This window comes from Anolis sagrei, chromosome 13, assembly GCF_037176765.1.
Source record: "Anolis sagrei isolate rAnoSag1 chromosome 13, rAnoSag1.mat, whole genome shotgun sequence".
Taxonomy (NCBI): domain Eukaryota; kingdom Metazoa; phylum Chordata; class Lepidosauria; order Squamata; family Dactyloidae; genus Anolis; species Anolis sagrei.
Window position 1 is genome coordinate 19,590,794 of NC_090033.1, and position 16,553 is coordinate 19,607,346.

Here is a 16,553-nt window from a genome sequence, read left to right on the forward strand (position 1 = left end):
GTTAGCTTTATTATTTTTATTATTAAGCAAACTGCAGTTGGCAGGGAGTTATCTCTGGCACTCCCTAATGTTTCACACACCAAGAACTCAGGGTCACATTCTCACTTCATAAAATTACATTTAAACATACATCATATATGAAATACACACTGACAGAATTGTTGTTGTTGTTGTTGTTGTTGTTGTTGTTGTTATCTGCCTCTCCTTGCAGCTCACAGAGGAGAGTTATTGTTGTTATTGTTATTATTATCATTATTTTATTGCTCATTAATACCTGATAGAGGAGGACCTGTCGAAGGCAAAAACCTTCCCCTTAAGATCGAACGCACTGACTTCTCTTCTGTCTTGTGTTTCAAGATTACAGATAAGAACTACGCCCAGTTCCTATCCAACTGGAAAAAGGAGAACAAGCCCCACGTCCTTCTATTTGACCACATGCCCCTCGTGCCGCTGCTGTACAAGGTCAGGAAATGAGGCTGGACTGGGTGGCCTTTGGGGGTCTCTTCCAACTCCAGGATTGCCTGACTTGGGTGGCCATCTATTGGGAGGGCTTTGACTAGGTATGGCTGCCTGGCAGAAAGGGGGGTGAAGTGGATAACCTTTGGGGAAGTCTTGTCCAACATAATAGCAATCATCATCATCATTTTATCTGCCCCTCCTTGTGGCTCACACGGGAGAAATATTATTATTATTATTATTATTATTATTATTATTATTATTTCCAAATCTAGGATACTATGATTATATTCCAAATCTAGGATACTATGATTCAGTAGTAATAATAATAATAATATAATACCTGCCGCTTACAAATCTAGGATACTTTAATTCAGTAATAATAATAATAATAATAATAATAATAATAATATAATACCTGCCGCTTCCACATCTAGGGTGCTATGATTCAGTAATAATAATAATAATAATAATAATAATAATAATAATAATAATAATAATATAATACCTGCCACTTCCAAATCTAGGATTTCAACTATTTCAACTCTAGAATTCTATGATCTCGGCCCTCGTTTGACCCCTTTCCCCCTCCCTTATTATTAGTATTATTATTATTATTACTAATTATTTATTTATTATTATTATTATTACCCACCTCTTTCAACTCTAGAATTCTATGATCTCTGACCTCGTTTCACCCCTCTCCCCCTCCCTTATTATTATTTATTATTATTATTGTTTTTATTATTATTATTATTATCATCCACCTCTTTCAACTCTAGAATTCTATGATCTCTGACCTCATTTCACCCCTCTCCCCCTCCCTTATTATTATTATTTATTATTGTTATTTTATTATTTATTATTATTATCATTCACCTCTTTCAACTCTAGAATTCTATGATCTCTGGCCTCGTTTGACCCCTTTCCCCCTCCCTTATTATTATTTATTATTATTATTATTATTATTATTATTATTATTATTATTTTATTTATTATTATTATTACCCACCTCTTTCAACTCTAGAATTCTATGATCTCTGGCCTCGTTTGAGCTCCTTCCCCCTCCTTTATTATTATTATTATTTATTAATTATTGTTATTTATTATTATTTATATATTTATTTATTTATTTATTATTCCCTTCCAGCTGACGGCCTTTGCCTACCGGGAGTACCTGTCCTTCGGCTACGTCTCGGTGGGCCTTCGTGGGACAGAGGACCTCTCCAGCCAGTACAACATCAACGTCTACACGCCCACCATGATGGTCTTCAAGGAGAACGTGGAGAAGCCCTCCGACGTCATCCAGGTCAGTGTAGAGAGAGAACTCCTCTGAAATATTATTATTATGACTCATAGTTGGATGGAATCCCAAGGGCCATCCAGTCCAAACCCCTTCTGCCAGGAAGGACACCATCAAAGCCCTCCTGACTGAGGGCCATCCAGCCCGACATAGAATCATTATGTCCTAGAGTTGGAAAGGACCCCAAAGGCCATCCAGTCCAACCTCTTTCCAGGCTGGAAGACAACATCCAATCCCTCCCAACAGTTGACCATCCATCCTCTACTTAAAAATCAGAGAAGGAGACTACCATAAGTTCTTCCTAAGGTCTATTAAATGACGGCCCTTCCCCCTTCTGCCCCTCTCCTCTAGGCCCGGGCCATGAAGAAGCAGCTCATCGACGACTTCCTGTCCCAGAACAAGTTCCTGATGGCAGCCCGCCTCACGAGCCAGAAGCTCTTCCAGGAGCTGTGCCCCTCCAAGAAGTCCCACCGGCAGCGCAAGTCAGTGGCGCTCTTGTCACAAATACAAATGTTCTTTCGTTCGTTTTCAGTGGAGCCAAGTGCTATAAGAAAGAAGTAGACACACGGATTCCAGTAATGGGCTTTATAATAGCTATGTTGGTTACGTGGACAAAAAGGGGGAAACATAACATATACTCCTTAACATTCACCCCTAATTCATTCATTCACTCCTTCATACTCACCATCCTTCACTCTTAGAGGCAGCCCTAGGTAATTTTCGTTATATTAGCGAGTTTGCATAGGAAGTTGGTTTGTGGCTAAGCGCAAAGTTTGTCGGTGCAAGAAGGTCCTTTCCACCAAGAGGTTGATGGGACAGGAAGAATAAAGGTCTAAGTACTTTCCATGACAAAAATATTCTTGTTTACCTGAGGGTATACAAGTTTGCAAAAACAGAGGAGGAGGCAGCAGTCATTCACAAACGTTGGTGCTTGTGTGCAGAGGCGGCCCTAGGCAATTTTCAACGATAAGCAAACAGTGTTTTGCCCCCCCCCCCCCACACCAATCACTGCATTTGAAGATGTATAAAAGGAAAAGTCAATGCCTTCATCCTTACTCTGGTTCACTTTTGGATGCGATTGTGAAGGAGGCATAAGCCTAAGAAATATTAAAAATTAAAAGCTTGAACCGAAATGTTAGTATAGAGGTCATACAAAGTTCAAGGTTTTGGTTTTTTGAACAGTCATTATATTAGTGAGCTTGCATAGGAAGTTGGTTTGTGGTTAAGCGCAAAGTTTGCAGGTGCAAGAAGGTACTTTCCACCAAGAGGTTGATGGGACAGGAAGAGTCAAGGTCAAAATACTTTCCATGACAAAAATATTCTTATTTACCTGAGGGTATATAAAAGTTTGGATGAGATTCTGAAGGAGGCATAAGCCTAAGAAATATTAAAAATTAAAAGCTTGAACCGAAATATTAGTATAGAGGTCATACAAAGTTCAAGGTTTTGGCTTTTGGAAAAGTCGTTATATTAGCGAGCTTGCATAGGAAGTTGGTTTGTGGTTAAGCGCAAAATTTGCCGGTGCGAGACGGTCCTTTCCATCAAGAGGTTGATGGGACAGGAAGAGTAAAGGTCAAAGTACTTTCCATGACAAAAATGTTCTTGTTTACCTGAGGGTATATAAAAGTTTGGATGAGATTCTGAAGGAGGCATAAACCTAAGAAATATTAAAAATTAAAAGCTTTTACTGAAATGTTAGTATAGAGGTCATACAAAGTTCAAGGCTTTGGCTTTTTTGAAAAGTCGTTATATTAGCGAGTTTGCATAGGAAGTTGGTTTGTGGTTAAGCGCAAAGTTTGCCGGTGCAAGAAGGTACTTTCCATCAAGAGGTTGATGGGACGGGAAGAGTAAAGGTCAAAGTACTTTCCATGACAAAAAATATTCTTGTTTACCTGAGGGTATATAAACGTTTGCAAAAACAGAGGAGGGGGCAGCAGTCATTCTCAAACGTTGGTGCCTGTGTGCAGAGACGGCCCTAGGCAATTTTCAATGGTAAGCAAACAGTATTTTGGCACTCCCCAACCAATCACTGATATATATTTTCTGTTCATCGCGGGAGTTTTGTGTGCCATATTTGGTTCAATTCCATCATTGGTGGAGTTCAGAATGCTCTTTGATTGTAGGTGAACTATACATCCCAGTAACTACAACTCGCATATGTCAAGATCTATTTTCCCTCAAGAGCACCCTTGGGCAAAATCAACTCTACCGCGAATGCTTACTTTGCGTAATGGGTTGAGCCGCCCCTGCTCTTAGTCCATTCATTCACTCCTTCAAACTCGCCATCCTTCTTCATTCATAATCCATTCATTCGCTCGTTCATACTCACCATCCTTCACTCTTAGCCCAGATATCACTGCCTTGGCCCTTTCACTATTGGCTGCAACTATTGGTCTGTTCAGCGCCTTCCAAGTCACCCAGTTTTCTGTGTGCCCAGGGGGGTGCCTCTCATTTGGTATCAGCCATTGATTGAGGTTCTGGGTTTGAGCCTGCCACTTTTGGACTCTCGCTTGCTGGGGTGTTCCAGTGAGTGTCTCTGTAGATCTTAGAACACTATTTCTTGATTTAAGTCATTGACGTGCTGGCTGATACCCAAACAAGGGATGAGCTGGAGATGTCTCTGCCTTGGTCCTTTCACTATTGGCTGCTACTTCCCGGCAGATGTCAGGTGGTGTAATACTGGCTAAGCAGTGTAATTTCTCCAGTAGTGATTTGGCGATTAGGGGGTGGGGTGTAATGGATGGTGAAGGTACACACAGTTGTATAAGAGTTACTTTTAAGGCAGTATAATTTCTCCAGTGGTGTGGGGCACAGACACCCCGTGATAATGCGGCATGGCTCATTCAGAGCCACATCTACTGTTTGAGCGTGGTGACATGTGTTCCACACTGGGCATGCATAAGCAGCAGAGTAGCGTAGCGCAAGGGCAGATGCCTTCACTGTGCCTGGTTGTGATCCTCAGGTTGTGCCAGTCAGCTTTCGTATGATATTGTTTCTAGCGCCCACTTTTTGCTTGATGTTCGGGCAGTGCTTCTTGTAGGTCAGAGCACGGTCCAGGGTGACTCCCAGGTATTTGGGTGTGCTGCAATACTCCCGTGGGATTCCTTCCTTCCCAGGTAATAATCCTCAGAGCTCGGGATGCTTGTCTGTTCTTGAGGTGAAAGGCACATGTCTGTGTTTTAGATGGATTAGGGATCAGCTGGTTTTCCCTGAAATAGGCGGTAAGAGCACCTAGAGCTTCGGAGAGCTTCTGTTCAACCATCTCAAAACTCTCTGCTTGAGCGGTGATGGCACGATCATCAGCATAGATGAAACTCTCTGTCCCTTCTGGCAGTGGCTGGTCATTTGTGTAGATGTTGAACATGGATGGAGCAAGCAGGCTCCCCTGAGGCAGGCCGTTCTGTTTCCGCCTTCTGCTTCTCTGGCCTTGGAACTCAACAAAGAAGCTCCTGTTCGGTAGCTGATTTCCTTGAGTGGTGATGGCACGATCATCAGCATAGATGAAACTCTCTCTCCCTTCTGGTAGTGGCTGGTCATTTGTGCAGATGTTGAACATGGATGGAGCAAGCAGGCTCCCCTGAGGCAGGCCGTTCTGTTTCCGCCTTCTGCTTCTCTGGCCTTGGAACTCAACAAAGAAGCTCCTGTTCGGTAGCTGATTTCCTTGAGTGGTGATGGCACGATCATCAGCATAGATGAAACTCTCTCTCCCTTCTGGTAGTGGCTGGTCATTTGTGCAGATGTTGAACATGGATGGAGCAAGCAGGCTCCCCTGAGGCAGGCCGTTCTTCTGTTTCCGCCATCTGCTTCTTTGGCCCTGGGACTCAACAAAAAAGCTCCTGTTTTGTAGCTGATTTCCTTGAGTGGTGATGGCACGATCATCAGCATAGATGTAGCTCTCTGTCCCTTCTGGCAGTGGCTGGTCATTTGTGCAGATGTTGAACATGGATGGAGCAAGCACGCTCCCCCGAGGCAGGCCGTTCTTCTGTTTCCGCCATCTGCTTCTCTGGCCCTGAAACTCAACAAAAAAGCTCCTGTTTTGTAGCAGATTTCCCAGAATCGACCAAAAGCCGGCATTGAATGTTTGCCGTATACATGTTATGCTCCACCCTGAGTCCCCTTTGGGTTGGGAAAGGCAGAATATAAATGTTTTAAATAAATAAATAGATAATGAAATGGGGGAAGGGGGAAAAAGGAATGAAGATAAAAGTATGATATTTATTTATTTATTTATTTACTACACTTGTAGACCGCCGTTCTCAGCCCTAGGGCGACTCACGGCGGTGTACAACATATAAAAACAATTTACAATAAAGTCAATATCACAAACAACGATAACAACATCACTATCAATAATACAATTACACTAAATCATTCGCGACGTCTCATCATAGAATCACAATCCAATCTCGTTTTCCATATTCCGTTCCAATCATCATTGCCAATTGTCGTAGCACTTAGTCAAACGCCTTCTCAAACAACCACGTCTTTAGTCTCTTGCGGAATGTCATGAGGGAGGGCGCCTGTCTGATGTCTACAGGGAGGGTGTTCTACAGCCGGGGGGCCACCACCGAGAAGGCCCTATCCCTCGTCCCCGCCAGCCGTGCCTGTGAGGCGAGCGGGATCGAGAGAAGGGCCTCCCCGGACGATCTCAAAGTCCTCGTGGGCTTATAGGCCGAGATGCAGTCAGACAAGTATTTTGGGCCGGAACCGTTTAGGGCTTTGTAGGCCAACGCCAGCACCTTGAATTGGGCCCGGTAGCAGATCGGCAGCCAGTGGAGCTGGAACAACAAGGGCGTTGTGTGCTCCCTGCGTCCCGCTCTTGTTAGACCCGTCGCAAACTCTGTTCCTGCGGGAGCAAACCTTGCTAGCATGTCCCTGACGTCATGAGACTCCGCCTCTCGCCCCGCCCCTTTCTCCGCCTCTTTCTCCTTGCGAGAGTGGTTGGCAGAATTCAACTGAGAGAAAATGCGGGCAATGCTGCCCTAGCAAAGGAAAAACCACGCTGGCAAAGAGAAAGGGGCGGAGAAAGGGGCGGGGCGAGAGACGCAGGCTCATGACGTCAGGGACGTGCTAGCAAGGTTTGCTCCCGCAGGAACAGAGTTTGCGACGGCTCTTAGTAACATAGCTGCCGCGCGCTGGACTAGCTGGAGCTTCCGGGCCATCTTCAAGGGCAGCCCCACGTAGAGAGCGTTGCAGTAGTCAAGGCGGTTAATATAGGTTACGGAGCTTTGTTAGTAAATTAAATCTTTACAGGAGTCTATTGTATCATGGGTGGGAAGGAATTGTTGGCCAAACCCCAATCATACAATTATATTCATTCAACAAAATGGCGTTTCTTCCCTTTCTCCTCGCTGCCCAGGTACTGCGTGGTGCTGATCACGGGCGAGGGGCAGAAATACGAGGCCGGCTACGAAGCCTTCCTGGCCTTTGCCCTGGCCAACACCAAGGACACCCTGAGGTTTGTCCACATCTACAGCAACTACCAGCAGCAGTTTGTCCACACCTTGCTCCCCAACCAGGAGGGACTCTGGGGGAAGTCGGCGGTGAGTGCACCAGTAAGATAGCATCTGTTCTCTCCGGACAGAGGGCCATCCAGCCACTGATATGATAGATAGATAGTAGGGCTGGGCAACCACGGAAAAATTTGTTTCTAAACTCGATTCGTTTTTAGGGGGTTTTTGCGTTTCAATTTTTAAAAGAATTCCGAAATTTTTCTTTAAAAAAGTTTGAAATTTACGAAATTTCGGAAATTACGAAACAATTACGAAACAATTGCGAATCGATTCGTTAATGGCGGACGCGACCGCGCAATACGCTAAAAAACCTCCAAATGGGACAGGGGGAACTTCTGAAGCTTCCCTCTCCCTCTGTTGTTGACTGTTGGTGTGATAATTATATATTTTTTTCACTGATTAAACAAACAACAACTGTAAAACTTGCCCCAGACATGCGGAAATAATAACGAAACAATTTCGAAACGAATACGAAACAATTACGAAACAATTACGAAACGAATTGAAAAATTCGTTTCGATTTTTAGTTGCTCCTGAATGGTTCAATATCGCTTCGTTATAAAAAAAATAACAAATTAATAACAAATTACGAAATTAACGAACGAAACCGCCCAGCCTTAATAGATAGATAGATAGATAGATAGATAGATAGATACTCTGTATCATAGAATCCTAGAGTTGTAAGACACCCCCAAAGGCCAACCAGTACAACCCTTTTCTGCCATAAAGGAAGACACCATCTGATCCCTTCTGGCAGATGACCATCCAGCCATGGTTATTTATTTATTATTATTACAGGTACTTTTACCCTGCCCTTCTCAACCCCCGAGGGAGGACTCAGGGCGGCTTACAAAAAAGGCACAATTCAATGCCTATACACTTTACACAAAATATACAAAACCAAAGTTAAAAACAGTTATCACAATTAAAACAGTCCACAACTAGTACAGAACACATCATATAAAAATAATATAAAAACTACTCTCGTGCTCAGCGTTCCGTCTTTCAGAGTTCCATAGTACTAATCCATTAATCATTTCCTAATCGTCGTCAAAGTTCTTTCTTCATCTGCCCGATTGTCCGAATGCCTGGTCCCAAATCCATGTTTTCAGTTTTTTCCTGAAGGAAAGGAGCGATGTTGCAGATCTAATTTCCCCGAGGAGTGAATTCCACAGGTGAGGGGCCACCACCGAGAAGGCCCTGCTCCTCGTCCCCGCCAACTTCACTTGTGATAGAGGCGGGGTCGAGAGCAGGGCCTCCCCGGAAGCCTCCCCGGAAGACTCCGGGGTGGGACATAAAGGGAGATCCGTTCGGAGATCCGTTATAAAATAATAGAGTTAGAAGAGACCTCATGAGCCATCTAGTCCAACCCTTTGCTATGTAAGAAAAGCACAAAAAGTACCCTTGATAGATAGATAAACTAGGTTCCATATCTATCATAAGAAGAAGACCCCAGTCCATCCCGCTTCTGCCATAAAGGAAAATACCATCAAAGCCCTCCCAACAGATGGCCATCCAGCCACAGATATGATAGATAGCCATACACTTAGTAGAAACACGCGGGGCAGTTGTTAATACAAAAGGCAAAACGCTAAAGCAGAATGCTTGATGCCCAATCATAAAAGACAGAAATCTCCTATTTCCCCCAAACTCCATCCGTGTACATATTTGGGCATATGGAGTATTTGGGCCAAGTTTGATCCAGATACTTCATTGTTTCAGTCCACAGTGCTCTCTGGATGTAGGTGAACTGAAACTGCAAAACCCAAGGTCAATGCCCACTAAACCCTTCCGGTATTTTCTGTTGGTCATGGGAGTCCTGTGTGCCAAGTTTGGTTCAATTCCATTGTTGGTAGAGTTCAGAATGCTCTTTGATTGTAGGTGAACTATAAATCCCAGCAACTACAACTCCCAAATGACAAAATCAATTTTTTGAGCGATGGTCACTCCTTGGGTTAGTAGGTGTCTTGTGGCCAAATTCGGCGGTAGTTTGTCCAACAGATTTTGAGTTACGATGTCACTCAAAACGACCAGAGCATTTTTATATATATAGATGATAGGAACCTAGAGTCAGGAGAGACCCCAAAGGCCACCCAGTCTGCCGTAAAGGAAGACACCATGCGATTCCTCCTGACAGATGACCATCCAGCCATAGATACGATAGACACACTATATTCTTTTCCTCAGGTGGTCATCCTGGAGCGGCGCAACGATGTCGGGAGGGTAGCCTACAAGGCCCTGGAGGATCCCTGGAGCGGAAGTGAAGACGATCACTTCCTGCTTCTGGACCTGTTGGGTCAGCTGCGGACAGAGCCAGGCTTCCTCTCTGGTGACGCCGTCCTGATGGACCTGAACGACGAACTCGCACCCGTAAGTCGTTTTGGCCAAGGAATAGCACTACATCACAAAAGTTGAAAAGGAAAATCTATTCCTGGTTTGAAAGTGTTATTTCCTGTTTCATTGTGTGGCATTTCCTTTGAAAGGAGTTTGAGGAGAGACTATTGGGCTTATAGCAGCGGTTCTCAACCTGGGGTTCGCGACCCCCAGGAGGGTCGTTGGGCCATTTTCAGGGGGTCGTGAAGCTGCCTTGGATGGCCCCGCCCCCTCCAAAATGGCTGCCGACCCCCTGTGCCAGCCAAAAAGCTAGCACTCCTGATCAGCTCCTCCTCCTGCTCTTCCCACAGGGCTGTGTGGTGCCAAGAGGAGGAGCTTGCAGGAAAAGCAGGGCGTGGGGGCAGGCGGAGTTTAGGTAGCCTTTCTGCCTTACCCCCACGCCTTTCCCAACTGTACAAAGTTACTGTTACAAATATCTGTTCAATGCTAAGGCTTCCTGCCAAAAGGGAACTGTAGAGGAGAGTCTACTGCCGCATTCCAGTACTGCCATCTGTTGAGGTGTTACGAAGGTGGAGGCATTACTTTTCATTCAAACCTCGTATCTATCTTCTCTCTCTCATTTGTCATCTAGATATCATTGTCTCTCACTTATTTCTCATCTCTCTCTCTCTCTCTCATCCCTCTAATTCACTCTCATCCTTCTTCCGTAGGTTTTCTTCCTGCGATGGATCTATTCCAGCATGGACTACTTCTCCGACTGCTGGGACAGTCTCTTCCACAGCAACTGGTAAGCCTTTGATATCGACTTGGATTTGGAGAGCTTTTGTTCAACCATCTCAAAGCTCCCTGCTTTGAGTGGTGATGGCACAGATGAAACTCTCTGTCCCTTCTGGCAGTAGCTGGTTGTAGTGAATTTTATGATCTATGCTGTATTTTTGGTTTGTAGCTCTAGGTTACAATATGGTTCATAGGGAAGAATTGGCTCAAATAGGGTAGCAACAGTGAAGGCAGGATTCATTTGCATATGTGAAGCCAATTGTTCGTTTGCAGATGAGAGTATGCCAGGATTTGAGCCAGAATGGCAGTTACAGAACTAAACATTCTAAAAGGGGCGGAGTCAAGTTTGAAAGAGGCAGTTAGAGTTTGTGAGTTTAAAAAAAGGGAGCTGTTAGGAACCTCGGTTAGAGAGAAGCAGTCGGGAAATAGAGCATTGGAACCAGAAGCTATAAATCAACTTTGTTACTTGGTTGCTTACCGGAGTGTCTCAAGCCTGTGATATAAAGCACAAAGGTTTAACAGCTCACAAGAAAGCCCCAGCCAATTTAAAAAGGGAAACTGCAGCAGTACAAGGCGGTAAAGGGATTTAGAAAGGAAATTCTTTTTCTCCTCACTGAGTCAAGAAGAAAAGCACCTGTAAAAGGACAGAAACAGAGTACATCCCAGGTATTAAAGTGGTGACAGAAAACTACATATGTGGTGTGGCATTACGTATTCAGTTATGTGCAATGTTACGCCCCACACTGGTCATTTGTGTAGATGTTGAACATGGATGGAGCAAGCACGCTCCCCTAAAGCAGGCCGTTCTGTTTCCGCCATCACTTTTTCTGACCCTGGAACTCAACAAAAAAGCTCCTGTTTTGTAGCAGATTTCCTATGACAATAGGAAATCTATTGATTATTGTTATCATGATCAGCATTAATGTTTATTTTTATTAGAAGAAGAGTTTGGACGGTCATCTCTTGGGAAGGATTGGGTGATGCCTGCCTGGCAGAACGGGGTCAGACTGGATTACATTTGGGGCTCTCTTCCAACTCTTGGATTCTATTATTATTATTATTATTATTATTATTATTATGACTTATTATTCTGCCTCTCTTCCAGGCGAGAAATGATGCCTCTCTTGTCTTTGATTTTCTCGGCCCTCTTCATCCTCTTCGGGACGGTCATCGTTCAGGCTTTCAGGTACAATAACAGCAACAACAATAACAACAACAACAACTGAAACAACAATAAAATAGAGTATTAATTGATAATGATTTAATAGTAATTATTATGTCTTCCTTTATGGCAGAAGGGGGTTGGACCGGATGGCCTTTGGGCTTCCTTCCAACCCTATGAATCTAGTAATAGTAGTAGTAGTAGTAGTAGTAGTAATACATTATAATATTAATTGATAATGATTTAATAGTAATTATTATATCTTCCTTTATGGCAGAAGGGGGTTGGACCGGATGGCCTTTGGGCTTCCTTCCAACCCTATGAATCTAGTAATAGTAGTAGTAGTAGTAGTAGTAGTAGTAATACATTATAATATTAATTGATAATGATTTAATAGTAATTATTATATCTTCCTTTATGGCAGAAGGGGGTTGGACTGGATGGCCTTTGGGGTTCCTTTCAACCCTATGAATCTAGTAATAGTAGTAGTAGTAGTAGTAGTAGTAGTAGTAATAATACATTATAATATTAAGTGATAATGATTTAATAGTAATTATTATGTCTTCCTTTATGGCAGAAAGGGGTTGGACTGGATGGCCTTTGGGCTTCCTTCCAACCCTATGAATCTAGTAATAGTAGTAGTAGTAGTAGTAATAATAATAATAATAATAATACATTATAATATTAATTGATAATGATTTAATAGTAATTATTATATCTTCCTTTATGACAGAAGGGGGTGAACTGGATGGTCTATGGGGTTCCTTCGAAACCTATGAGTCTATTATTAATAATAATACATTATAATAATAATACATTATAATATTAATTGATAATGATTTAATAGTAATTATTGTATTTTCCTTTATGGCAGAAGGGGGTTGGTCCGGATGGCCTATGGGGTTCCTTTCAACCCTATGAGTCTAATAATATTAATAATAATAATAACAAATAATAATATAATAACAATTCTATCCTCCTATCTATATTGTTATTGTTATTAATAATAATAATAATAACAATATAATAATAATAATAATAATAATAATAATAATAATAAATTACAATAATTGATAATAATATAATATTAATTCTATCTTTCTGCCTGGCAGATGTGGTTGAACTGGATAGCCTTTGGGGTTCCCTCCTGTGACGATGTGTAACTTTTATTCTTATGGTTATGTGTTGTTTAAACAGTAGTTAATAAATGGTAAGTATGTAGGATTATGTTTTGTTAGAGATGGTGGCTGGTGGCTTGAGCTGAGTTGCCATAGCAACGGGGGCGGAGCCAACTGCCTCTTCACGGCGCAGCTGTTTGAAAGTGGCAGTCTGTAAGCCGGTGAGCTACAGGGAAGACTGAGTCTCTGGGTGGAGATTCAGGGAATAAATTGGTGACCAAAGGGGTTACAGAAAAGGACCCGGTAGTGATAAAACCACAGGCGGTTATTGATTCTGGGTTAAGAATCAACGTTTGGCTGGGAGCCAATTCTGTTGAATAGGCCTTTTGGCTTATTTCTTTTGTTGGGACAGTTGTCCAGAAGAGATACATCTGCGTATAGAAACCTCTGGAAGTCTATGCCTGAGGTTACTCATGAAACCTTACTAATGTAACCAGTCAAGATTCGTGCCTTTTGTGAAGAAACAATCGAATCTGTTATACCTTGCTTGTTCCAGTAAAATTGTTACTGTTTTCCTCAAGCCTTGCCTGATACAGTTTCTCTTAAGTCAAACAGCCTGCATAAGGAGTAAAGTCAAGCCAGGGACAGAAAACGCTACGCTATCAATACTTCTGTAAATAATAGTCCCTTTATAAACCAGCTCATAAGCTGATATTGATCATTGCCCGGCTTTCCTCACAGATTAGGTGGCAGTAGTTTTACCCTCCTTCACACCTCCAACCCTATGAGTCTAGTAATAGTACTAATAATAATAATAATAATAATAATAATAATAATAATACATTATAATATTAACTGATAATGATTTAATAGTAATTATTATATCTTCCTTTATGGCAGAAGGGGGTTGGACCGGATGGCCTTTGGGGTTCCTTCCAACCCTATGAGTCTAATAATATTAATAATAATAATAACAAATAATAATATAATAACAATTCTATCCTTCTATCTATATTGTTATTGTTATTTTTTTCCCAGTGACTCGAGTGACGAGCGGGATTCTCCTCCGCCCAAGAAGGAAGAGGGGCCTTCCAAGAGCGAGAGGAACGACACCGGCGTCAACAAAGAGAGCAGGTCTCTCCCCCAGGGTTTGCGTTTGGGGTCCAAGCGGAGGTCTGGGGGGACGAGGACGGCAACAACAACGTATCTATGTGTCTATACAGGATGCCCAAGAAGGGCTTTGTGGAGGTGACGGAGCTGACGGACATCACCTACACCAGCAACCTGGTGCGCCTGAGGCCCGGGCACATGAACGTGGTGCTGGTCCTCTCCAATGCCACCAAGACCCCTCTGCTCCAGAAGTTCGCCCTCGAAGTCTACTCCTTCACCGGGTGCGTCTTGTCTCCTTTATTATAACTATTATTATTATTATTATTATTATTATTATTATTAGGTTGTTGTGGTTGTGGTTGTGGTTGTTCTAGTCCAGTGATGCGTGTCAGTGCTGATACGTGTGCCATAGGTTCGCCATCATGGTTCTACTCCAACCCCCTTACTATTAAATTATTATCCTTTATTGTAACTATTACTATTATTATTATTATTATTATTAGGTTGTTGTGGTTGTGGTTGTGGTTGTTCTAGTCCAGTGATGCGTGTCAGTGCTGATCTGCGTGTCATAGGTTCACCATCACGGTTCTAGTCCAACCCCTTTACTATTAAATTATTATCCATTATTATAACTATTATTATTATTATTATTATTATTAGGTTGTTGTGGTTGTGGTTGTGGTTGTTCTAGTCCAGTGATGCGTGTCAGTGCTGATCTGCGTGTCATAGGTTCACCATCACGGTTCTAGTCCAACCCCTTTACTATTAAATTATTATCCATTATTATAACTATTATTATTATTATTATTAGGTTGTTGTGGTTGTGGTTGTGGTTGTGGTTGTTCTAGTCCAGTGATGCGTGTCAGTGCTGATCTGCGTGTCATAGGTTCACCATCACAGTTCTAGTCCAACCCCTTTACTATTAAATTATTATCCATTATTATAACTATTATTATTATTATTATTATTATTATTAGGTTGTTGTGGTTGTGGTTGTGGTTGTTGTTGTTCTAGTCCAGTGATGCGTGTCAGTGCTGATCTGCGTGTCATAGGTTCACCATCACAGTTCTAGTCCAACCCCTTTACTATTAAATTATTATCCATTATTATAACTATTATTATTATTATTATTATTATTATTATTATTATTAGGTTGTTGTGGTTGTGGTTGTTGTTGTTCTAGTCCAGTGATGCGTGTCAGTGCTGATCCGCGTGTCATAGGTTCACCATCATGGTTCTACTCCAACCCCCTTACTATTAAATTATTATCCTTTATTATAACTATTATTATTATAACTATTATTATTATTATTATTATTAGGTTGTTGTGGTTGTGGTTGTGGTTGTTGTTGTTGTAGTCCAGTGATGCGTGTCAGTGATGAGACGCGTGTCAGGTTCACCCTCACGGTTCTAGTCCAACCCCCTTACTATTAAATTATTATCCATTATTATAATTTATTATTATTATTAGACTAAGATTCATAAAGAAAAATGGAATTACTGTTAAATTATTATTCATTATTATAATTCATTATTATTATTAGACTAAGATTCATAAAGAAAAATAGAATTACTGGAAAATATTATTATCCTTTATTATAACTATTATTATAACTATTATTATTATTATTAGGTTGTTGTGGTTGTGGTTGTGGTTGTTGTTGTTGTAGTCCAGTAATGCGTGTCAGTGCTGATCTGCGTGTCATAGGTTCACCATCACGGTTCTAGTCCAACCCCTTTACTATTAAATTATTATCCATTATTATAACTATTATTATTATTAGACTAAGATTCATAAAGAAAAATTGAATTACTGTTAAATTATTATTCATTATTATAATTCATTATTATTATTTTATTATTATTATTATTACCCCTTCACAGTACAAAAGGAATAACTTAGAATTATTATCCATTATTATAATTTATTATTATTAGACTAAGATTCATAAAGAAAAATAGAATTACTGTTGAATTATTGTCCATTATTATTATTTATTATTATTAGACTAAGATTCATAAAGAAAAATGGAATTACTGTTAAATTATTATTCATTATTATAATTTATTATTATTATTAACTAAGATTCATAAAGAAAAATAGAATTACTGTTGAATTATTGTCCATTATTATTATTTATTATTATTAGACTAAGATTCATAAAGAAAAATGGAATTACTGTTAAATTATTATTCATTATTATAATTTATTATTATTAGACTTGATTGCTATGTGTAAATGAATTGTATATAAGGAAGTCATGTACAGTGTATTCTCTCTCCTTGTGCTGTGATGTTGTTGAATTATTTATTATTATTATTAGACTAATTCATAAAGAAAAATAGAATTACTGTTGAATTATTATCCATTATTATTATATTATTATTATTATTATTATTATTATTATTATTATATCATATACACTCAAAACCTGGTTATGGGACAAAGCAATCTATATATATAAAAATGTAATGGTCGTTTGTGGGGTTAGCAGAACGCAAAAACCATAGGACAAATTGGCACCAAATTTGGACACAAGACACCTAACAACACAATGTATGTCCTTCACTCAAAAAAATTGATTTTGTCATTTGGGAGTTGTAGTTGCTGGGATTTGTAGTTCACCTACATCCAGAGATCACTGTGGACTCAAAGAAGGATGGATCTGGACCAAACTTGGCACAAATACTCAATGTGGCCAAATGTGAACACTGGTGGGGTTTGAGGAAAATAGACCTTGACATTTGGGAGTTATAGCTGCTGGGATTTATAGTTCACC

At 40.9% G+C, this 16,553-nt stretch overlaps 1 protein-coding gene across 1 annotated transcript in view; it reads left to right on the forward strand.

Moving 5' to 3' along the window:
• The window catches only part of DNAJC16 (DnaJ heat shock protein family (Hsp40) member C16), a 36,685-nt gene that overhangs the window by 15,163 nt on the left and 4,969 nt on the right, over positions 1 to 16,553 (forward strand). The window contains exons 6-14 of the mRNA XM_067472877.1: positions 358 to 462; positions 1,607 to 1,765; positions 2,111 to 2,241; positions 7,119 to 7,302; positions 9,460 to 9,642; positions 10,317 to 10,393; positions 11,489 to 11,569; positions 13,702 to 13,797; positions 13,887 to 14,054. Of these exons, the coding sequence (XP_067328978.1) occupies positions 358 to 462; positions 1,607 to 1,765; positions 2,111 to 2,241; positions 7,119 to 7,302; positions 9,460 to 9,642; positions 10,317 to 10,393; positions 11,489 to 11,569; positions 13,702 to 13,797; positions 13,887 to 14,054 (1,184 nt within the window). The remainder of the gene's footprint in view (positions 1 to 357; positions 463 to 1,606; positions 1,766 to 2,110; positions 2,242 to 7,118; positions 7,303 to 9,459; positions 9,643 to 10,316; positions 10,394 to 11,488; positions 11,570 to 13,701; positions 13,798 to 13,886; positions 14,055 to 16,553) is intronic.